Below are 23653 nucleotides of genomic sequence, written 5' to 3'. Positions count from 1 at the left end.
GATACACGTAATGCCCCTGCATAAAGATGAAGAAGAAAAGAAGAAAAAGAAGAGAATTTCCACGCCGGCGAGGTTGGTGATATTTATATTTGGATTGGAGCGGCGTGCGGGTAACCGTTTGGCACCTCACCGCCTATTCTATATGGGTATTTAAATACTCTATGCATGATGCTCGAGAGTTAGTATCCGAACCCTTGACCATTTCTATATACAGCTTAAGTTGGGTCTGGGCTTTTTTGGCCGTCAAAGTGTCCATATTTTTCATGGTTTCGTTGAAACGTTTGGTCTTGGTGCTACTCAACTGGCTGCAAGAACTGTGAATTGGGTCGTAGAATTTGATATCAGGAGGAATGGGGTTGTAGTAGTTGGTATAGAGTTGCACCTTTTCTTGAGAGGAAAGGAATCCATCCTGGGGGTGGAACCTGTTATCAACTAGCTGATCATCCTGACTGTCGGGTGCCAGAGCGGTCTCCATCGGATTGTCAACACCTAACCCACACTTTACCGGAGTCTCTTTAGTGAAAGTGATGATTTCCACTTGTTTTACCAGGAGTTTTTCATTTCCAAAGTCATCGAAGTCATCGAAGTCATCGAAGTCATCGAAGTCAGAAAATGTTTCATCTTTGCTGGCTGCCACACCACGCGGACTAATATCAGTTTGGGGGAGTTGAGTGCTGGTGGCACCGGATTCAAGCTTTAGTTTCTTGGTTCCTAACGACTTCTGGGAGGCCCTCAAAACCTGATAGACTGGTGCAGATTTGACGGGCACAGATTCGGTTGCAGACTTTGTAGGAGCAGACTTTGTAGGAGCAGACTTTGTAGGAGCAGACGTTGTAGGAGCAGACTTTGTAGGAGCAGACTTCACAGGAGCAGACTTCACAGGAGGTATCTCAACGACGTTTTCCTTTTCCAGAGTCCTGTTGAATGAAGCATCAGACATAAACGACGTGTCAATAAGTTCCTGCAGCAAGGGCGGAGATCGAGCTCTTTTGTTCTTGTCAACAGACTTCAACATGTCCGTAACGTTCCGAAACCCAGACTCAACGTTGTCTGGCATGAAAAACCGTTTTTCAATCTTCTCCACACCTTTCGACTTCTTTGATTTTGTCTTATTTGCAGCCGACTTTGAAGAGGCTTTAGTAACCGACCCCCCCTTGGTTTTCTTGTTCATATAGCTCATTGCGATCTTGATGATCTCATCATTGTCGTCCACCTCAATTTCTTCTGGCACAATAAACTTCTTCTCCAAGGCAGGCCTGAAACCTGACGGGATGATCCTAACTCGAGTACAATCCTGAACCAACTCCGCTTCTTTACGTACAATGAATTTTTGGATCCACTCATAGTTGTCCATGGCTTTGTCAAACTTGGATCTTTCGTTATCAGAGAAAAGCATCAATATGTTACCATCTCTCTTTCTTCCTGTTCTTCCCAATCTTTGAACGTTTTTGATGGGCGAGGCGCTTGTATCATAGCACACAATCAAATCAACCTCACCAATGTCCAAACCTTCTTCACCAATAGAGGTTGCAACCAAGATGTTATACTTCTCAGTCTTAAAGTCCTTGATCAATTGTTTCTGAACTTTCTGGTTCATTCCTTTTAACTTAGCATCCTCGGATGAAGAACGTTTGGGTCCTCCATTTTGCTTGTCCACCACTTCAGGATTGGAGTCCGGGGCCTGGCCGATGAAAATATGGGGTTTGAGTCTGGGGTTATTCATGGCTTCAATGGTACTGACAATCTCTAAAGCTGAATCTCTAAGCTCGGAGAAGATAATGACTTTCGAGTTGTCATATTCCGATGTCTTGAAGAAGTTATTGATGTACTCGATTAAGATTTCGATTTTGGGGTGCCCAAACTGAACTTGAGTTTTACTCAAGTACCCAACAAGCTCTTTAACAGGAGCACTACTGAATAACTCAAGCATCATCTTGTTTTTGGAAGCAAGGACTTTGGTTCTTGTGTCATTGAAGTAAGCTTTAAAGTTATTAAACCCATAGATCTTCAATTTCTTTATGCAATTAGCCTTAAATAAAAGAAGCTTGAGCAAAAAGTGATTCTGCCATTTTAGGCCCTCGCTTAAATTATTGTTCAACAAGTTCCGCTTGGTTATTTCGAGCAACTTGAACATGTAAAGGTCATTGGGGTCACTCAGTTGGAACAAATGTCTCTCATTTGCCATCTTTATGTATGGCTCGGCCGCGTTGGCTGTATGTATCAAACAATTGGTGATAACTTCATTATCATTAAAATCCACATCTATCTTGTCAATACGTTTATGTTTGAAGTACTTGATGATATCGATGGAGTTTTCGGTTCGGATTTCGATTTTATTTATCGTCAAGTTCCCTACAATCTCTTTAATACCCTCTACTGTGGATGAAGGAGTTGCAGTCAAGGCCAATATTCTATAACTGTTATTAAACCGATCCAAGAACTTGGCTACATTGTTATAGGCATAGTTACCTTTGGCTTTATGCGCCTCATCCACCACCAATAGACTCACTGACTTGGGGTCAACAAGACCATTGCACAAGTCGTTTTCCACTACTTGCGGAGTGGTAAAAAAAATTCTGAAACTATTCCAGATTTCCAATCTGTTCCTCTTGGTCTTATCCAACAACACTGCTGACTGGTCTTTGAGCCCAATTATATTGAAACAGGCCTTGATCTGCTGGGCCACCAAAGGCCTTGTGGGAGCCATGAAGATGATTTTGGAATTGGGGAACCATCGCCAGTAATTGAGAATGATGGTTGCAGCAATAAACGTCTTACCTAAACCAGTAGGTAAGGCTACCAACATGTTGTTGTAGAAGCATTTTTCTATGATGTTGAACTGGTAGTCTCTGATTTCATAATTGATAGGATATATGTATGATTTGAGGTTTTCGTAGTCGAGTTCGTGATGGGTAGGAACCTCTTTAGCCATATCTGATCTTTTGGATGTCTGGGTATCTGAGGTACTTTGGCTGCTAGATACGACATTTCCGAAGAGGTCTCGCTGGGTTCTTTGCTGTTTGGAGGAGGAGGAGGTTTTAGAGCCTGGTCGGGATGATTGTAGCTGGTTTGAATCACCGCGTGATATGGTGGAGATTTGGGAGATACCTTCACCAAAACTACCAGAGGAAAGCCCACTGGAAGCAGGAGGTGAGTTAGGAGCCTGTTGAACAATGGAGTCCACGGCCACGGTGGCCGAAGCCTTACTGAGCATTAGGTCCAATTCATCATCAAAGTCATCATCACTCATTGTGGATAATTACAAACGCGCACGTCTGAGGATAAAGGAGCATCAAGTACACACAGAAGAGGCAGAAAGAGGCAGAAAGAGGCAGAAAGGGGCAGAAAGGGGCACAAAGAAGCAGGGAACATACAGCCAAAGAGAGAAGCACCGTTCACCCCCGTTCAGAGACAACAATTACATAGTTACCATATCAGGTACTTGACTGAATCGTCTCCAACAGACGCACTCAAACGCGAATTAATTTTTCATCAACATGGTAGAAGACCCATACAGGTTACTAACCGAAAGTCTCAAGCGGTTGAACGAACCGATGGACGAACTACTCAAGAACCACAAGAAGCTTATGACCAGCCACTTGAGCAGTTTGAACCACTTGAAGGATATAGACAGTTTTAATTTGGTGTTGAGCGACAAGCTCAACCAGCGGGACAAGAGCTAACAGTACACAATGTGTGGAGTCAGCGATGGAACGGCGTTATGGAACCACCATGCTCTGACCAGCACCTTCTGGTCTAGTGGTGCTCTAGTTCCAGTGGCTCTAGTTCCAGTGGCTCTAGTTCCAGTGGCTCTAGTTCCAGTGGCTCTAGTTCCAGTGGCTCTAGTTCCAGTGGCTCTAGTTCCAGTGATGCTCTAGTTCTAGCGATTGCTTCAGGCAGGTGGAAACATTCGTTGGCCAATGACATTGTAAATCTTAAAGAAGGTTTTGAAGTTAAAACAGAGATGGCCACGATGGCCACACACAATTAGAGAGATAGGAGAGAAAATATTGGGCCAAGGCGGTATTTGCGGTTGTAAATAGCCACTGTGCAAATAGCCACTGCGCAGTGACTCTCCTCACGTGGACTTAAGCAGTGTCGTATACGGCGGGTTAGGTTTAGGGTGCCATTGACCCGATAATATTGACGCGGCTGGGCTATCTGATCATCTGAGCACTGACATTTTATTGTGCTCTCACTACAACAGCAAGAAATGTTATACACAGTAAGCGCATTCCAGAAGCTGGACCTCTACTATATGAACTGCACGAGGCTGCCAGGAGGCTAGTAACTGGGATGATGGCACTTCCGGCGTACAGAGAGGCGGAAAAAATAGTGCCTCGGCTGCTCCGCACTTCCCCAATAGGCAAGATGATGGTGGGGCAGGGCTGGATTACTACGGCAACAATACATTAATTATGTATGGAACAGAGTTTCGGCAATAAGGCTTTCGGTTCCGAGGTACACCTGATGGTCTGTTGCTTTACCTGAAATGGTGTCACTTATGAGGTTATATCGTGGTACATAGTATATTGTGGTACATAGTATATTCATTATTTCGTTTGTATGCTGTGCATTATGTCCTTATTAATATCGTTTGTCATTGTCATTGCATCATCAAGGCCAGAGCCTTCTTCGTCAGTCGTTTAGAATCGAGTCATCTAGAAAATCATAGTCTATCGAAATCCCATTGATTATTTCTCTCGAGTTGACTATGAAATTGAACTTCACTCGCTTCTTTTTCATCCCGTGATACACCGACAAATTTGAATGCGACAGACAGGTGGAGGTGGGGGAATTCAGAAGAAGTGAGTCGGAGTCAGTCAAGGTATCAGACGACGAGTTCGATACCGTATACAAAAGGGGATAGGCGTCGGGAATACCGATGGGAGCTGCTTTGACCTCGACCTTTTCTGGGGGAGTAATTAAATCTTCGTGGCTGTAGCTAGGGCCAAAGCACCAGTTAATGTCGAGCTGCTTGTGCCAGTTGATGACGCGTGGACTCACCTCCGGCAACTTCCGCAACGACTTGTAGAGCCGTCTCCAGGCGATGTTTTGGAGCCGGAGTGGTGCTGTGGACGGTATTATGATGGAAATATCGTATTTACTCTGCTTGTAGCATTTTATCAACACTTCATCGGGAATGTGGGTATCATCATCAAGGTAATCAATGTTATGGGTAAAGTCAAAACTATGGAGGTTGTGACTTATGTATGAGTCGTCGAAACAGTTCATTGAAGAAGAATAAACACAAAATTCTTAAAAATGGGGAAGCCAATTGGTATTTATGCATTTGGTGGTTTCCCGGGTGGGCGCCTGCACATTGTCGCTTCTCCAAAAACCCATTTCCGATAAAAATCGCAGTGGAGTATTTGCCGCGAGGCTGAAGGTGTTGAGGAGATTTGGGGGGAGGCCATCGCCCACCCGTGCGCGATCTGGTACCCGGGGTGGGGGTACTGAAACTGGGGAAGTTAACAGAGGGTGCTTATCGTGCGATGGCGCCACAAAAGAAACATGATGCGAAAGAGCATGTGCACCTAGGTTTCTCCGAAGACCCTTGGTCGGATATAGGGACCATGGTCACATGGTCACATGGAAGGGCATATGAAGGTGGGGGGGATGACGACTTTCAGAAACAGTTTATTGATAATTGCCATGTTCTCACCTACACCACAATCATGCTACAGTTACAATTAACACTCTTCACTCACAGGTGGCTTCCCCGAGTTGATGGTGATCAAATGTAACATTGCATGGAGAGGCTTGTTCCGCCACCCGCGCGGTTTCCATTTCCGTGCGGCCAGGCATTCCATGTTCCACAAATGGGCGCACTGCTAGTGGCTGGATTTGGCATAAATAGGCGCCGCGCCAATCTGGTGGGCAATAGGGGTATTTATTATTCAGCTAATTACGTTAATGCCAGCGAAGGTTCTGACCCATAATTCCACCCGGGTTAGGTAACTGGCCGCAAAGTATTGTTGTTATGCATAATTACAGGGTATTGAGCTCGACTCCCGTTTGTGTTTGTGTCACTCAAACTATTTCCTTCTGCTTAATTGGCTGCAAATCAATCTTCGCCTAAAGTCTAAAACTCTTCTCTTGTTTCACCCTGGTCTACCTAAAGTCCATGATATGGGATTTGCCGCCGTAAAGAACGTTTCTCGGTGTCCATCATGTTGCAGGACTTATTGGATATGACTTCTATCTTCCTTCACAATTCCAGCCAAACCTTCCTCGGATATACTTTCTCCCATTGTTGGGGGTGAGACCAATGTTAACAACGAGGTCTTTGTATTTCAAATAACAGTTGCTAAACCAAACATTGTTGCTCATAAGTTGACAGATACAGTCTCTTGTTTGCCGCCAGTTGGCTTTAGAGTTCATTGAATGGTAGCGCCATCCACTCAACAATCCGAAATCTGCCGTCTGATAAGATAAAGGTTTCTTAAATGCTTCACAATACTAAAAAGGTCGAGATAGCCCCCCAAAGAACCACTAGCTTGCCAAATACACTGTTTTCTATAGCTTTTTTCTTCTGTGGCTGTGGTGGTGTTCCAGACACGTTTCGATTCTGTTTCATATTTGTGGCCCGTTTCGAAACTGTTTCAAAGGGTTGAAAATTTGCGTGATGGACGACAGAAAAGCCGTGTTATGGTTAGTGCTTCAAAAACTTTATGACTATTGCTATGCCACAATTAGCTGGGCCTTTCTGATATTAGAGAATGTGTTAAAAAACAAGTGTCATATTACTCAATTTACTAAATTGCAGAGTATTTCAACTCTTCACCCTTGTAATCAAAGAATTTCCCGTTATCAGCAGAAGTGAGCTTGTCAACAAGAGCCAAAGTACCTGTGACAGACTCATCTTGACTAATAAACAAGGAAGCGTCAACCTTATCCCTATTATCAGCCAGAGCCGTAGTCATATCGGTATCAACAATACCTGGGTGCAACAAAATTGTAACAGAGTTCTTGGCCAAAACATCTTCAGAGTTGGCGTTGGTGAGAGCTACTTGGTACCCCAAATGGTTGATACCGGCTTTGGAAACCGCATAAGCTTGAGCTGCCATTGGGAAACCCAACTGGCCAAGTAAACTGGTAGTGAACACAATCTTCTTGGTTCCCTCTCCCTTGAAAATGTAAGGATAAGCTGCTTTGTAACTTTTTGCAGAACCTCCAATGTTGATGGCAAGGATTTCATCATAAGCATCAACTTCATATTCTTGAGGAGGAGCGAAACAGCTAGGTCCCGAAATACCAGCGTTTTGAATAAAAACATCTACCCCGGATGGAGCCAATGTCTCGAGCTGCTTGAAAGAAGTTTCAAACTTGGAATAAGGGTCTTGCATATCTATCAAAATAGTCTTGACATTTGGACCGAGTGCTTCTAATTTTGCAGCCGCATTTTCGTTTCTCGCAGTCGCAATAATCAAATTAGACTTGTTTAAAGCCAAATGTTTGACATAAGTGAAGCCAATTCCCCTAGAGGCACCGACGATTAAATAAGTAGTGGACATTGTTTGATTTGGATTGAATTTGAGACTGAAAGTTCTCTGGACATTACATGGAGATTTTTGTCTGCCTCTTATACTTTTCTAGCTTGTTCTTTGCAGCATCTTTGGTATTTGTCACCACGGAAGCCGGAGCTTTAACGCCATAATTAATCCCGAATTTACTTTGTACTTTTCATATTTGTTAGCAGGTGGCTGAAAATCACATCTTTACGTGCACAAGATCAATAAACTTTTTCCTTAATTATGTGCACCAATTTGTCAGCACTCGCAGTTGCTTATACATTATTCAGATGCCGGAAGTTAAGGAAACATTAATCCCATAATAACCGATAAATACAAGATACTCTCAATTTTCCGTTCCTGTCCAGCAATGCGATAGGTGCCTGTTCCAACTCCCTTATTTATATACATTTTGTTGAACATATGCATTACTATGGTAAACCAAGTGTCATATTAATGAATATTCAGTATACTAAACTGCAGAGTATTTCAACTCTTCTCCATCGTAGTTGAAGAATTTTCCGTTATCAGCAGCAGTGAGCTTCTCGACAAGAGCCAAAGTACCATTAACAGACTCCTCTTGAGTGATAAAGAAGTTTGCAGGGACTTTTGCTTTGAAATCAATCAGGGCTGCAGTCATATCGGTGATAACAATACCGGGATGCAACAAAATTGTAGCTGAGTTCTTGGCCAACTCGTCTCCAGAGTTTGCGTTGTTAGAAGCAATTTGGTATCCCAAATGGTTAAGGCCTGCTTTGGAAACCGCATAAGCTTGAGCTGCCATTGGATAACCCACCTGACCAAGTAAACTGGAAGTGAATACAACCTTCTTGGTTCCCTTTCCTTTGAAAATGTAAGGATAAGCTGCTTTATAACTTTTCGCCGCACCTCCAATGTTAACCGAAAGGACTTCGTCATAAGCATCGACATCATATTCCTGAGGAGTAAGGAGAAAGTTAGGCCCCGAAATGCCGGAATTATGAATAAAAACATCTACACCAGATGGAGCCAATGCCTCGAGCTGCTTGAAAGAAGTTTCAAACTTGGAATAAGGGTCTTGCATATCCACCAAGAAAGTCTTGACATTTGGACCGAGTGCTTGTAATTTTGCAGCCGCTTCTTCGCTTCTCGCAGTTGCAATAATTAAATTTGACTCGTTTGAAACCAATTGTTTAACATAGGCGAGACCGATTCCCCTAGAGGCACCGACGATTAAATAAGTAGTGGACATTGTTAGATTGGGATTTTTGGATTGAATTTGAGTTGAGAGTTCTCTGGAGATTACATTCGAGCTTTTTACCTGCCTCTTATACTTTTTCAGCTTGCTCTTTGCAACATCTTTGGTATTTGCCACCCGCCAAAAGAGGTAATCTTACCACAATGGCTGATCCCTAATACAATGGCACCTAGTTTCAAATGTGTTAGCAGATTGGTGGAAGCCACACTTCCGCGTGCACATCATCAAAAACCTCTTCCTTAACTATGGGTGCCAATTTGTCAGCTTCGCGGCCGTCTCACAAAGCTCGCAGTACATTAACAAGGCGGCCGGTGTTTAAGAGGTGTTGAAACCATAATAACCAATTAATATTAGATTCTCTCAATTTCTGCCCATTTGTGCTTGGTTTTTGGGATGCATTTCAGGAACGTAGCGGAAATACGAAGAAGCGGGATAGCTGCAGTTTGTAAAAATGCAATTACTGCTCTATCTCACCGGGTTCAACCTGGAAACTTGTCTATCCAGCAACCCGGCAAATGCCGATTCTACCTCTGTTAGTTAAGTACACTTTTCTGAACAAATGTATTACTATGGTAAAACCAAGTGACGTATTACTAAATATACTAAATGGCAGAGAATTTAAATCCTGCTCCTTTGTAATTGAAAAGTTTCCCGCTATCAGCATTAGTGAGCTTCTCGACAAGAGACAAAGTACCAGTGACAGACTCGTCTTGACTAATAAACAAGGAAGGAGGGACTTTTGCTTTGAAATCAAGCAGGGCTGAAGTCATATCGGTGTTAACAACACCGGGACGCAACAAAATTGTAGCTGAGTTTTTGACCAACTCGTCTCCAGATTTGGCGTTGGTAGAAGCGATTTGGTGTCCCAAATGGTTAAGGCCTGCTTTGGAAGCTGCATAAGCTTGACCTTTAATTGGGTAGCCCACCTGGCCAAGTAAGCTGGAACCGAACACAATCTTCTTGATTCCCTTTCCTTTGAAAATGAAAGGATAAGCTGCCTTGTAGCCTTTTGCAGCACCTCCAATGTTAACCGAAAGGACTTCGTCATAAGCATCGACATCATATTCCTGAGGAGTAAGGAGAAAGTTAGGCCCGAAATGCAGGCATTATGAATAAAAACATCTACCCCGGATGGAGCCAATGTCTCGAGCTGCTTGAAAGAAGTTTCAAACTTGGAATAAGGGTCTTGCATATCTATCAAAATAGTCTTGACATTTGGACCGAGTGCTTGTAATTTTGCAGCCGCATTTTCGTTTCTCGCAGTCGCAATAATCAAATTAGACTTGTTTAAAGCCAAATGTTTGACATAAGTGAAGCCAATTCCCCTAGAGGCACCGACGATTAAATAAGTAGTGGACATTGTTTGATTTGGACTGAATTTGAGACTGAAAGTTCTCTGGACATTACATGGAGATTTTGGTCTGCTTTTTATACTTTTCCAATTTCCCCTTGAACATCATACTTTGGTAACTGGTACCCCGAAAGGGATAATGCAAACACTATGGCTGATCGATTTCCCCAGTAGAATCAGACTTAGTTTCCTATTTGCTGGCAGATTGGTGGAAGTCATTCTTGGGCGTGCACACGAGTAAAACCCTCTTCCTTAACTATGGGTGCCAATCTGTCAGCCCAGCGGCCGCTTCACATAGCTAGAAGTACATTAACCATACTACTGAAGCCTAAGAGCCCCTAAAACCGCAATAACCAATTAATATTAGATTCTCTCAATTTCTGCCTATTTCTGCTTGGTTTTTTTGAAGTTTCGAAGGGCATTTTCGGAATGAGCCAAAGATACGGGCAAGCAGTATAGCCGCAGTATGAAGTCGCTGATCTAGCTCACCCGGTTCAACCCTGGGACTTGTGCACCCAGCAATTCCGCATGTGCCTCTCCTAAAGCTGTACCACATTTAAATTCGCAGTCGCATCTTTGTAAATATCCACCACCTCGCTGCCAAATTTAAAGTCGCTAAATTGTATTCCAGCTCAACCTACGCCGTTTTGTGGTGAAAACAGAGAACAGCCCACTGTTGGTACTTACTCACGAATATGGCCTCCTCTTAGACATTGTCTATTGCTTCACAGCGGATTGGCGAGAAAGAATAGCAGAGGAAATGTTGTCTACCCGAGTGCACGGGGTCAAGCTCCATAGCACGACATTTTCCTCATTTGGGGATTTTGCTTCAGACATTACTTCATTTTGGGAGACATTCAGCTAAAAGTATTTCCTGCCGTTCCAAAATACTCCAAGCACTTCACATACTCGTGAAGTACTCCACTTCGTTGATACCATCCATACTCTTGTTCATACTGTACCGCACCCTCCCTTCCCACATTTGCCGAAGATTCTCTCCACACTCGTCATCGCCATCGCTCTATCATCTTTCCGCGCGCGCGAGTGGATGGCATCAGAACTGTGTGGCTCCATAATAACCTTTTCTCACTCCACTTTCTTCGTCAAGCATGTCCCATAGCGATATCTCGCCGCCATCAAGCTACCAGGAGCTAAGCCAAATCAAGGGTTTGGACCCCACGGTGGCCAAACTCCTACCTTCCATCAACTCACAAGGTGGTGACATAACCAGAAATTTAATAGACACATCTGTCAACACTCAGAAGCTAAGACGTTCGTCGTCGTTTTCAACGTTCTTGGACGAAAGCAGAAGAAACTCCACCGCCTCTGATATCAATATCCCCGGGGGATTCCGAAGACAATACATCATCAACCAGTCCATCAAAAACAATCGCCTGCCACCCAAGTTCTTAACAAATAACTTGATTGAATTCTTGAATATCTACTCGAACTTCGCCGGGGAGGACTTGAGTGATGACGAGTATGACAGCTACAACCAGGACACCACCGCTGATGAAGAAAGCTTGTTGTTGCCGGAAGAGCCTATTCTTGTACACCAAATGAACCAGCGGATGCCGAAGTCAAATGTGAAGACATACTTTTTGGTGTTCAAAGCATTGGTGGGTTCGGGTATACTATTCCTTCCCAAGGCGTTTTCCAACGGGGGGTTGATATTCTCTATCATCACCTTGAATATTTTTGGGGTATTGACATTTATCTGTTATATGCTTTTGATTGTCCTGAAAAACTACTTCAAATTGGGCTCTTTTGGAGAACTTGGATTCCAGACATATGGGAGTCCCATGAAAGTGTTGATATTGATATCAATATTGATCAGCCAGATCGGATTTGTGTCTACGTATATCTTATTCACCACCTCAAACATGGCGAGTCTCTTCCACTTGAGCCAATTCAATCTAGTAGTACTGCAATTTATATTGCTTATCCCCTTGGTGCTCATTCGGAAAATCGGCAAGTTATCATTCATCTCGTTGGTCAGCTCGGTGTGTATTTTGATTGGATTGGTGATCATTTTCTACTATTCCATCTCAGACTTGGTAGAAGATGGGTTGGGGCCCAACATCATTCAGTTCAATTCTAACAGTTGGTCGATGTTGATAGGGGTGGCTGTGACATCATTTGAAGGTATTGGACTTATCTTACCCATCGAGGCGTCCATGTCAAACCCCAAGCAATTTCCTCGGGTGTTGGCTACTTCCATGATCGCCATCACCCTTTTATTCACCACTGTGGGGGTCTTGGGTTACTTGACCTTTGGGGATAAAGTTGAAACCATCATCTTATTGAACTTGCCATACACCAACATCTCCATCAAAGCCATCTTGATCTTGTACTCAGTGGCAGTGTTTTTGACGGCCCCATTACAGTTGTTTCCTGCTATTAAGATCTTAGAGAACGTAATTTTCAACTCGTCGATGTTCTTCAAGAACGGGAAGCTCTATAACTCGGGAAAGTTCAACAGCAGAATCAAGTGGCTAAAGAACATCTACCGGGTTGCCTTTCTATTGGTGATATGTATCGTGGCTTACTGCAACTTTGATAACATCGACAAGTTTGTCAGTTTCAACGGGTGTTTTGCCTGTATTCCATTGGTTTATATCTACCCACCATTGATCCACTTGAAAACATTGGGAAGCTCCACCAGAGACAAGATATACAAGTCTTTAGACTACACGTTGGCCATCATCGGGGTGGTAGTGGTTATTTATTCTACATACCAAATCTTATTCTTAAACTAGTCAATATACATCGGTGGGTGCGCACTTTAAAATGCTCATCAACGATCGCGTTCTTATCTAACTACTCAGTAAGTGAATTACGGTTTCTGAGGGCAAACACTTCATCATGAGCAAGTCAAGACTCATGTCGTGCCAGCGGTGCCGAAAGAAGAAGATCAAATGTAACTATGAGTATCCATGTTCAAATTGCGTCAAGGGTAAGTTTGATTGCGTTAAAGTGGTGGATGACATGAGAAAAAAGCGGTATACCGTCAAGTATGTCGAAAACTTGGAAAAAAAACACCTAAAGTTGATCGAGGTTTTGAAGGTGTTGGATGACATCAAAACTCCAGAAGAGAAGGCCAACTACCTCAAGTCCATCAGTATTAACGATATGACGAGTGGCATTGTGTCGGATAATAGCGACACCAGTGACCACAAACACAAACACTCCCACAGTGCCAGCTCGAGCTACGACGAGGACAACGACGTAGGGGTGTACGGACCTACGTCCATTTACGATGACGAATTGATCGGGAAGCACTCTAATAACTCTCCTGAAGACTTTAAGGAAATCAATAAATTCAACAAGATGCCCGATATTTTGCACTGCATCAAATTATTCTTTGTGTGGCAGTATCCTGACTTGAATATGTTTATCTTTCGAGAGGCCTTCTTGCAAGAGTTCTTCAAGCCCCAGTTTTACAATATCTATTGTTCAAAAGTACTTATTCTTAGTATTTGTGCTTTAGGAGCGAGGATGTCCGATGACGATAAGATATATTCGAACTCTATTAACTATTACAATGAAGCCCGGAATTTGCTTTTAAGCCGGTTAAACCATCCTTCGATCCCTTCCCTACAAAGTTACTTGTTGTTGGCCTTCTATGACATTTTCAACGGGTCTAATTCCAATGGGTGGATGTTGAGCGGGAATGCGATCAGAATGGGATTTGACTTGGGATTCCAGTTGCACCCAAATTCCTGGTTTTTGAAACAAAAAATGTCAGTTTACAGTAAGAAAATCGACAACGATATCAAGTCCAGAATATACTGGGGAGTATACTTGGCCGACCACTTTATTAGTTTGATTTTAGGAAGACCTTCGTTGTTGAAGTTGAGTGATACGACGATTCCTGAAACCGACGATTTGCCCGAGTTGGATGACATCGACGAATATAGGTACTTGGACGAAGTCGAAAAGGCAAAACCACTCAAGATTTCTAACATTTCAGATCCGCTTAAAAAAATCATTAACTTGATCAATATTAGTGAGAATATGTTGAATGATGTTTTCAACAAGAACTTCAATGAGGACATCAATTTCTATAAAGATTCGTCCCAGTCATCGAATCTCAATAAGGTGTTGCTGAAGCTTGATGAGTATAACGTAAAGATATTGAACTGGAAGACGGCGTTGCCCCCAGATATGCAACTTACAAAAGATTTACTTCTTTTGAACGGGGATAATCCGACCTTGAGTAGTATCAGATATTACTACTATATTTTGATTTTTTGTTTGAACAGACCGTTTATTGGGCTTGACGATGACGTTTTCAAGAACTTGAACTTCAAGCTCATTCCAAGACAAATATGCCTGGATGCTATTGAGGATTTATTTATATCAATAAGCAAGTTCAAGTCGGTTCATGGGTTGAGGAAAGCCTCGATATTAATTGTATATTGTTCCATTTTATCGTTGTCCATCATTTTGTTGAGTAACAGCTCCGGAAACGTCATAGATCACAAGAATACGAAGCTCAGGTTTTTCTTAATTGTGTTGAAAGAGACGTCAAGAACCTGGAATCTCTCCAAAAAATCGTTTGTTTCAATCACCTCCAAATTGTCCAACTATGGCGATATCGACTTCAACTTGAACGACTTATCTTTGAACGAAGACTTTCCAGTCAACAGACAAGCTTCCCTCACACCTTTTGATGATCTGAAAACCAAATTGGAAGATAACCACTTTGCACATCCCGATCAAGATGCATACCAGTTTGTTTCCAACAACGTGACGTTGAGTCTAAACTCGTCCAACTCCACAAACACCGAAAATTTGGACTTTTTTGGTGGGCCACCAGTCTTGATGACTTCGGATTTGTTCAACCAAGACTGGGAATCGTTATTCCCTGATTACATTTTCGGCGACAAAACCGAAAGTTGACCTTGCACATATTGTAGAATACTTGTAGAATAGTGTATATATTACGAAATTGTTAGTTGAAAAAACCGTAATAAATGAAACCTGTATTGAACATTATATACTCGCTGTTTGAAGCATTAATAAAATGAAACGTGTATTTGAAGAAACATCTACTCACTATTGGTTTTGGCAGATAACTCTGCCTGTTTGATCAAACTTTGTGGAGCATCCATCTTGGGAAGCATAATTTCAATCAACCGGATTTTATCAGCTTTTGCAAAATCCTTATCCTTGAACAACTTGGATATCTCATCAAGAGTGGATACCTTAATAGATTCAAAGTCAGTGGCCCCGAAAGTATTCAACAACTCTTGATGCTTCCAAGGTTGAATATCGTTGTAGCCAGCATTCTCACCATGAATCAACCTTTCAATAGTGTATCCATCATTGTTCAAGACAAAAATATATGGTTTGTTCTTGTTTCTAATCATAGACGAGATCTCTTGGACTGTGAGCTGCAAAGAACCATCACCTACAAACAAGATAGTTCTTCTTGACGAAAACTCTTCAGCTGCGGTAACAGCTCCAAACAAGGCTCCCACCGAATAACCAATTGAGCCCCATAATACCTGAGAAATCCCCAAAGCGTCTGGAGGGTAGGGAGTTTGGACAATACCAAAGGAAGAAGTACCAGTTTCAGTGATGATAACATCTCCCTTTTGCAAAAATTCTCCCAAATGGTACCACAACCATTGTTGAGAGATGGACTTCTGTCCAGGTTCGGGTACTTCAAATGGGTCTTTGACAACGGCAGTTGGCTTGAATCCCTTGACCGCTTCCTTCAATTCGGACGATTTCAACAACCTCTGCAACGTTTGTTTCATTCTAACGTTGGGATACTGAGCACTTCTGATTTTGATGTAATTTGAGTGAAACTCCACAACGTTTTTGGTCAGGTAAGAATACGAAAACGAACCGGTATTGAAGTCACTGAGCATAGCACCTAAGGATAACACCAAGTCAGAAGACTCAACTGCTTCTTTGACCTTTGGATATGACAACGAACCAACGTAGATACCGGTGAAATTGGGATGAGCTTCATCGATGTACTTCGAACCTTTGGCCATTGGAGTTAAAGCAAACCGGAAATTGGTCAACTCAATCAATTTACTGGCTTCTAAGGTCGAGTTGTGTCTGGCACAACAAGCGTCAATTAAGATAATGGGATTTTTGGCCGATTTGATCAATTCCAATGTTCTTTCAATCACCTCATCTTCTTCACTTTCCTCGTTCTTTGGAATACTCACGTCAATCGGAGTGTCCAACAAGCTCCGAGGTACCTCAACTTCTACCATGTTGGAGGGAAACGCCAAGTAGCTAGGTCTTTGGTTGATATAAGCTTCTCTGATACATCTGTCGATTTCGCCAGCGGCAGTGGCAGGATCCGATAAAAATCCCGTAGTCTGGGAGATGAAGGAAGACATCTTCCTGAACACAGTAAAGTCTCCGTTTCCTAATGTGTGGTGCAATAAAAGCTGTTTGGATTGAGCAGCAATAGAAGGAATTCCCACAATGTGTAATAATCCAACGTGCTCAGCATAAGCACCAGCAATCCCATTTAAGGCAGACAACTCTCCCACACCAAAGGTGGTGACTAAAGCAGCAAAACCACTTCCTCCTTTCTCCGAGTTCTGCTCAATGCCTCCCTTAACTCTGCTATATCCATCTGCGGAATACGCAGCATTCAATTCATTGGCATTTCCTTTCCAGCTCAAACCCTTCACATCATCAATCTTATCTAAGAGCGTCAAATTGAAGTCTCCGGGGACTCCGAAAATAGACCTTAAGCCAATTGGCTCTTGGTGTAATCTCTCGAACAAGTATGTTCCTAAACTGATGGTTTCTTCTGACATTTGAATACTTCTGGAATATAAGTGAGGAATAATTTTTCAGGAACACTGTACAAAGGGGATTTTTCAGTATGAGCTGACTCTCGGAGTTAATGCGAATTTAGTTGCTGCAATTACAAGGGTTCCTGCGCGGCCTATTGTTAACACAGAATCGGAGACATCTGGTGATGGGACCTATAGCAAATCACAACAGTACAAAGCAGCCATAACGGCACTATTGAAACTGACCTAGACATCATGTACATTAACCATTCTATCTTTAGACTCTTGAATCTTGAAACCTATCAGGATTGTCAACTGCGTTAACCATTCTATCGTTAGACTCTATTGTTGAAACCGACCATGTTAAATCCTCAAGACTTTTCTGTGAAGATTGAATCGTTGACAAAGAATGCCCAAGAAAAACCGTTCCAACTGCCAATGACCCCAAACCCACAGTATACACTTATGATAATCAACTTGAGGAACTCCAATCTCTTCAACACCTCGAACTTGGTTTCAAATAGGTCGATACAACTGGTGACCCCCACAACCACCAATAATCCCAATATGTACAAATTGATAAATCGATCCAAGATAAGATCGTGTCCCTTATTGTGCTTTGGGATCTTAGTAACATTTCTGAAGTTATACGTGTATATCACATACCACAAAAACGTGTACAACACCTTGATGAGCCACTCCGAACTGGTATATATCAAAGGAAACAACGAAACATATCCACAACTTACAAGCAAGTTAAAAGGGGTCAATAAGCGGGTGTCATTAACGATCAAGAAAGATATGGGGAAAATTACTAACAAGATAGCCTTTTCGTGGACGTGCCAGCCGAACAAAAAGGATGCAAACCCACATAAGCCCAAAGATCCCACAAATCTGTAAAAAGTTGGCTGAATAAAAAGAGGAATGAGTGCCATAATCTGATAGAATAGTGTGAGGAGAAATGTCAATTTGGGGGTGATGGTGGGCAAAATTAAAAACTCAATGTCTCCCACGATTCCTCTGGTGGAAGTATTTGCAAACTTAGGATCAGATAACAAGGCCTCGTTGAACTTGAAAAAACTCAAAAGCGGTATCCGACTAAGGGGAATGTTTTTGTAAACCAAAATCAAGAGTCTGTCCGTGAAGGAATAGATGGCCCAGAAATTGGGTGCCCAGTAAGCGTGGGTCAATCCTCTACTAAAGGGAAACAACCTTTCCAACAACTGAGGAATTTGTTGATAGTAAATGAAAGGAGCAAAACAGACCCCAAAAGTCCCCACCACAATCAAGCCCAACTTGATCGAGTTCATCCAGTTGATCAAGTGCAACGTGTTCCAAAACACACTTTTACGCTTGTTGAATTTCAAGTTCAAACAGTAATCTCTCAATAAAAATACAAACACGGCAGGTGCTAAGTAAAGATAAATGTGCTTGAAGCAAAGAAGCAACGCAAACCAGAACCCACACTGCAAGTGATTCTTTAATCTGGCGTTGTTGATCACCAATACCAATAATCCGTACATCATACCATTATATTGGAAATGGATATGATCGATCAATAACAAGCCTGGAGAAAGTATCAAACTAGACCCCACGACATATGCTCTTCTAGCTTCGGCCTGGCTCTTGGATGACCTTATGTACCATTTCAAAGCGTAAAACAAAACAAACTCACTTAATATGACTGTCAATCTCTGATAAAAGATCGTTGGCAAACCATATTGGCCCTTTTCCACCAATTTCAAACACCCATCATCTTTAACGAATTGAGGTACTAAATGAGACAACACCCATTCGAAGTATGCAAAACATGGAGGATAGTCCAACGTCCATTGACTGGTTTTTTCTATGTACCATTTGTTGATGGGTAAGTTATATGTTATTGCAAGCCAGTTTCTGTGGACCTCAAAATCGGTGGAATGGTATCCAATTGATAGCAAAAGCTTAAGGAACACAGATATGATCCATATATTCCACAATGAATACTCTCGAGTATTTACAGATGTGGATTTCATCTCCACACGTGTTGTAGAATCTATATCGTTACCCATAGTTATCCGCTTGGTTCAAACCGCGAAAACTTTTTTGATACTGAAAAATTTACATAACATAAAGGATGTCGGATACAAATAAAAGTGAAAACGATGCTGCTGAGCTTCTTTCCTCGTTGTCTCTCAACAAGGATGATAAAGTCAAAACCGATGAACATAAGACGGCTGAAGAGCCTAAGAACTTGACTCAAACTCTTGTGGATGAACCTAACCAAGAAGCAAAGTCTGAAGAGTCCAAAGAGGATTCCAAATCTGAAGAACCAAAGGAAGAGACAAAGGTCGACAGTAACTTGATTCAATCAACTTATGAAGTGCAAGTCAAGTTGGCAGACTTACAAGCTGATCCAAATTCCCCGTTATATTCTGTTAAGTCTTTTGATGAATTGGGATTGTCTGAAAACTTACTAAAAGGTTTATATGCCATGAAGTTCACCAAACCCTCAAAAATTCAGGAAAAGGCCTTGCCACTTTTACTCTCTGAGCCACCAACAAACATGATCGGACAGTCCCAATCTGGTACTGGTAAAACAGCTGCTTTCTCCTTGACCATGTTGAGCAGAGTCGATGTAAACTTGAAGGCTCCACAATGTGTTTGTTTGTCCCCAACCAGAGAATTGGCCAGACAAACCTTGGATGTTATTGAGACGATGGGTAAGTTTACCGGTATAACCACCCAGTTAATCGTTCCAGAATCCACCAAACTTGGTGAAAGAATCGATGGACAAATATTAGTGGGTACTCCTGGTGTGATGGTGAACTTACTCAAGAAAAGAGGTGTATTGGACCTTAAGAATGTCAAGGTTTTCGTGTTGGACGAAGCTGATAATATGTTGGATGGTCAAGGTTTGACTGACCAGAGTGTCAGAATCAAAAAGATGGTACCTAAAACTTGTCAGTTGGTACTTTTTAGTGCTACTTTCCCAGACCAAGTGAGACAATTTGCCGAGAGGTTCGTTCCTAATGCCAACACCTTATCTTTGAAACAAGAAGAGTTGAATGTTGATGCCATCAAACAATTATACATGGACTGTAAAGACGACAACCAAAAGTTTGAGATGTTACTCGAGTTATACGGATTATTGACCATCGCCTCGTCTATCATCTTTGTTGCTAGGAAAGCCACCGCAAATCAATTGTACAGTAAGATGAAGAAAGAGGGACATAAGATCTCGGTGTTACATTCGGATTTGGATAACAGTGAGAGAGACAGATTAATCGACGATTTCAGAGAAGGCAGATCCAAGGTGTTGATCACCACCAATGTCTTGGCCAGAGGTATTGATATTGCTTCAGTTTCTATGGTGGTTAACTACGATTTGCCAACCGATAAGGATGGTAAACCAGACCCTTCCACATACTTGCACAGAATTGGAAGAACCGGTAGATTTGGTAGAACCGGTGTGTCTATATCTTTTGTACACGACAAAAAGTCTTATGATACCTTGACCGCCATCAAGAATTACTTTGGTACTGGTATCGAATTGACTAGAGTACCAACAGACGATTTAGACGCATTGGAAGAAATCGTCAAAAAGGCTTTGAAAAACTAGAACCCTCAATACTAAAGAATGTAATTAATAAAGTTTAATATATATACAAGTTATCTTATCTATTCAATGGTGAAGTTGGCAATGAATCTAGGAGGTAATCTCTGCTCCACCACTGACCAATTGACACAATTCCAGACATTTTCAAGGTACTGTTGCTTACCAAAAACCCCGTAGTCCAATAAGTAGTTTCTCAAAGACGCATCCACTGCCAACAAAGGTATGATTTTTTTATCAGAAAACAGATGGGTGAACTCGGCTTCTTCCACAGTTCCCAAATAGTTTTCGGTTTCTGGAGTTTGCTTGACTTGGGTTCCTTCTTTTTCTTGTTCCATCACTAACTTGGCCTTTTTCTGTTGTTGCAATTTGAATAATTGGCCAGATCTAATCGAGTCGTCAACCACTCCCGCATTGTATGTGTTCATCACACTTAACTTGGTGTATTTGGGTTCGTTGGATTCGTTAAACAATCCAGTGAAGTTGGACTTCAATGAAGACTCACTGACGTTTGGCTGAGCCACCAACCAGGTAGTACCATCACCTTTAATGGCTTTGGCAGAGTTGAGTAACAAATTCTTGAATTCGGTAATAGACCCAAAGGATGCAGAAAGCCAGTCTTTAAAAGCTTCGTTTTGGGGGATGTTAGAGGAAACTTCTGTTATATCTGGATTACGGAATATTTCCCCCTCGTTTAACTGCTGGAACTCATAGGTTTCATTAGCTTCTTTCAATCCTTCCAAGAAGAACTGCAAATTGAATAATAAGGATGAGTTACTGTAGATTTTTTGCAACTGAGGTTTATTTATGGTCAAGCTGATAAGTTCATTCAAGTTGTTAGGAGGATTCACTTGGTTTTCGATCAATAATTCGTTTAATTCTTCAATCAATTTTTCACCTCTTTGAAACCATAGTTGATTGTAGGTCGAGTGAGAAAATAGCCCTTTGAAGTCTTGCTTATTGACGTTTAATTCTTCCAAAAGATGGATATTGGGCAAGGTATAAGAAGAAACTGCTCTCACAGCCCTGAAAGCGGTCGGAGCTCTCAAGACCCTGTTACATATATGTGATTTTAACATTTTACGGTATGGTACCAGGTTGAAAATTTTTTGAAGATTTTTCATTCCCATAGAAAATCCAATCGCGAATAATTGTTGCAACAACACAATTTTTATATTATAGTACACTAAATCATAGCACTTCAACACTTCATCTTTCTCTCCTTCCTACCTTCAAACTTTTAACTCTTCTCATTAAAGAATTTCCTGCACCTTCAGAAGAATCGAAAGAATGCGTTATGTTTAACTCATCATTTGACCTATTTTTGGGGTAATCGGAACCACTATTTTTTCTTAATCTTTGTACCAAAGACTTCTTTCTACCCAATCCTCCGTTATTTACGTTAAGAAACTCATCATTTTTAGGTGCCGGGGCGCCATCCACAAAGGTGGTGGACCCTAACCCGGCAGTGGGTGTGCCATGGATAGGCTCACTCTTGATATTGGCGTCAAAGTTGATCACCGAGGGGGTCTGTTTTGGGGTATATAAGGTGGTAGTTATATCGTGACTTTGCTTGTTCGTCTTAATATATGGTTGATCATCTTTGTTGACGAATTTGGAACCGACAATCTCATTTTGGTCGGTATAATTACCGAACGCCAAGTCGAGTTGTTGGTTTGGATCAAACTTGGTACCTCCTCTAATAGAGCTGTTTGGGCCATCAACAGGGAACGCCATAACTGGGGCCAACTTACCATCCTTATTACGGTGAGGAGTACATGCATCAAATGGACCATCGTGATGGAACCCACCTCCGAAGAACCCTGTCACATCCAATTTATCAATGGTGTCTAGGTTCTTACTTTTAACAGGCTCCACCGTCTTCTTGGATGGTGACTTCTTGGAAGGGGACCTCTTAGAAGAAGACTTCGTATGATGCCTACTGGAACTATGATGTCTTTCACTTCTTTCACTCCTTTCTCTGCCGCTTCCTTCTTTAGACCGGTGGCTCCTGTGGTGTTGAGAACTGTCACTATGACTCCTGTGAGGTCTTGAGGATCTGGAGCTGGAGGTTGGAACCTTCTCTCGTGGGTATTCCCTCCTGGTGCCTTCGGGGCCAGCAACCTCTTCATAAGAAGGGGGTGGAGGAACAGTGGACTTGGGAGGTCTGGAAGGAGAATCATCAGAATTCAGACGTTGGGTACCACCAGGAGGTGGGGGAGGAGCATCTCTATAATGGACATAACCGCCATTCAACGCACTGGCGAAGGGATTGTTTGAAGACATCCTAGATAAAAAGTTAGTTGTGAGTAACAAAACAAAAATGCTATCAGGGGCTGTTCACACACAAAAAAACACAGCAACCTCTAAATGTGAGCGCGAAAACAACCTGCGCCTAACCGTTTGGCTGACGAGGCTTAGTGCCACAAAAGATGACTTGAGCGTCTCGAGGAAGAACTGATATTGCATGGAGGGGGGAAGAACCCAAGGCCCCTGCATAAAGCAGGCTTGTTAGTAAATATACATACTTGACACTGGGATCGGAGTTGGTTCTGGTGGGACGAGGCTTTTGAGGAGGTGCGAGATCTGACTGAGCACTCGAATTACGAGTGGACAGACCTGACACGTGACTATCCAACAAAAGGTAGTTGTTATAGTGGTCATCATCGATGGAGTCGTCTTCTTCTATCAACTTTTTGTTTTTCTCAACCCACAGCTCGAAGCTGCGAGAAGGCGGTGACCGCACTATGTTCAGAGATCCACCGGACGAGGTGGAGCTAACACGATTTGAGGCCGAGTCAGGGATACCTCTGAACGGGTTGTTGGACGACAATCTTCTCAACGACTCGGCAGAGGCGTATGAATGGTTTGGTTGCTGATACATATTTTATTAAGCCGTTTTGCGGATAAAATGTATTGATCTCACTAAGCGCCAGATCGAACAACAGCAAAATCAGTACGAACCAGAGCAGGAAAAGTACGTGGGTGCACTTGAAGACGATGGAACAAGACGATAGGAAGTTAATAACACCTTAATAAAGATGATACACACGCTTTTTGGAATAAACTAAAAGGCAGGTAGGTTGAAGGTGCTTATAAATACAAACACACACAAAAACACAGGGAGGCAGCGGGAAATTGGGCAAAATTGGAAACAGCCTGCACAAGGATTCAAGACGG

At 42.3% G+C, this 23653-nt stretch overlaps 9 protein-coding genes across 9 annotated transcripts; 2 read left to right on the top strand and 7 right to left on the bottom strand. All coding sequences in view use genetic code 12, as the record gives it.

Annotated features, from left to right (window-relative positions):
• Positions 1–133: 133 nt before the first annotated feature.
• On the bottom strand, positions 134–3250 carry MPH1 (3'-5' DNA helicase; the record flags this gene model as incomplete). The annotated part of the gene is made up of 1 exon (XM_006689180.2): positions 134–3250. The coding sequence occupies one exon, from the start codon at positions 3248–3250 to the stop codon at positions 134–136; it is 3117 nt and encodes a 1038-aa protein (XP_006689243.1).
• Positions 3251–4638: 1388 nt separating this feature from the next.
• Positions 4639–5235, bottom strand: PSN45_002236 (uncharacterized protein; the record flags this gene model as incomplete). Its single annotated transcript, XM_006690141.1, has 1 exon — positions 4639–5235. One exon carries the CDS (start codon positions 5233–5235, stop codon positions 4639–4641), a length of 597 nt encoding a protein of 198 aa, XP_006690204.1.
• A 1523-nt stretch (positions 5236–6758) lies between these two features.
• On the bottom strand, positions 6759–7517 carry PSN45_002235 (NAD(P)-dependent dehydrogenase; the record flags this gene model as incomplete). Its single annotated transcript, XM_006689182.2, has 1 exon — positions 6759–7517. The coding sequence occupies one exon, from the start codon at positions 7515–7517 to the stop codon at positions 6759–6761; it is 759 nt and encodes a 252-aa protein (XP_006689245.1).
• Positions 7518–7986: 469 nt separating this feature from the next.
• Positions 7987–8745, bottom strand: PSN45_002234 (NAD(P)-dependent dehydrogenase; the record flags this gene model as incomplete). Its single annotated transcript, XM_006689183.1, has 1 exon — positions 7987–8745. One exon carries the CDS (start codon positions 8743–8745, stop codon positions 7987–7989), a length of 759 nt encoding a protein of 252 aa, XP_006689246.1.
• Positions 8746–9353: 608 nt separating this feature from the next.
• PSN45_002233 (NAD(P)-dependent dehydrogenase) lies at positions 9354–10111 on the bottom strand (the record flags this gene model as incomplete). Its single annotated transcript, XM_006689184.1, has 2 exons — positions 9354–9818; positions 9878–10111. 2 exons carry the CDS (start codon positions 10109–10111, stop codon positions 9354–9356), a joined length of 699 nt encoding a protein of 232 aa, XP_006689247.1.
• A 1100-nt stretch (positions 10112–11211) lies between these two features.
• PSN45_002232 (uncharacterized protein) lies at positions 11212–15007 on the top strand (the record flags this gene model as incomplete). Its single annotated transcript, XM_066157822.1, has 2 exons — positions 11212–12822; positions 12953–15007. 2 exons carry the CDS (start codon positions 11212–11214, stop codon positions 15005–15007), a joined length of 3666 nt encoding a protein of 1221 aa, XP_066013919.1.
• Positions 15008–15156: 149 nt separating this feature from the next.
• Positions 15157–18929, bottom strand: PSN45_002231 (pyruvate decarboxylase; the record flags this gene model as incomplete). Its single annotated transcript, XM_006689185.2, has 3 exons — positions 15157–16909; positions 17178–17220; positions 17303–18929. 3 exons carry the CDS (start codon positions 18927–18929, stop codon positions 15157–15159), a joined length of 3423 nt encoding a protein of 1140 aa, XP_006689248.2.
• Positions 18930–18994: 65 nt separating this feature from the next.
• DBP5 (RNA helicase required for poly(A+) mRNA export) lies at positions 18995–20479 on the top strand (the record flags this gene model as incomplete). The annotated part of the gene is made up of 1 exon (XM_006689187.1): positions 18995–20479. One exon carries the CDS (start codon positions 18995–18997, stop codon positions 20477–20479), a length of 1485 nt encoding a protein of 494 aa, XP_006689250.1.
• Positions 20480–20538: 59 nt separating this feature from the next.
• Positions 20539–23357, bottom strand: PSN45_002229 (uncharacterized protein; the record flags this gene model as incomplete). The annotated part of the gene is made up of 3 exons (XM_006689188.2): positions 20539–21526; positions 21792–22760; positions 23002–23357. 3 exons carry the CDS (start codon positions 23355–23357, stop codon positions 20539–20541), a joined length of 2313 nt encoding a protein of 770 aa, XP_006689251.2.
• Positions 23358–23653: the final 296 nt, after the last annotated feature.

The sequence above is a fragment of the Yamadazyma tenuis genome, chromosome 2 (assembly GCF_029203305.1).
Source record: "Yamadazyma tenuis chromosome 2, complete sequence".
Taxonomy (NCBI): domain Eukaryota; kingdom Fungi; phylum Ascomycota; class Pichiomycetes; order Serinales; family Debaryomycetaceae; genus Yamadazyma; species Yamadazyma tenuis.
Note: the sequence above shows the minus strand (reverse complement) of the source record. Positions and strands in the feature narration are given on the sequence as shown.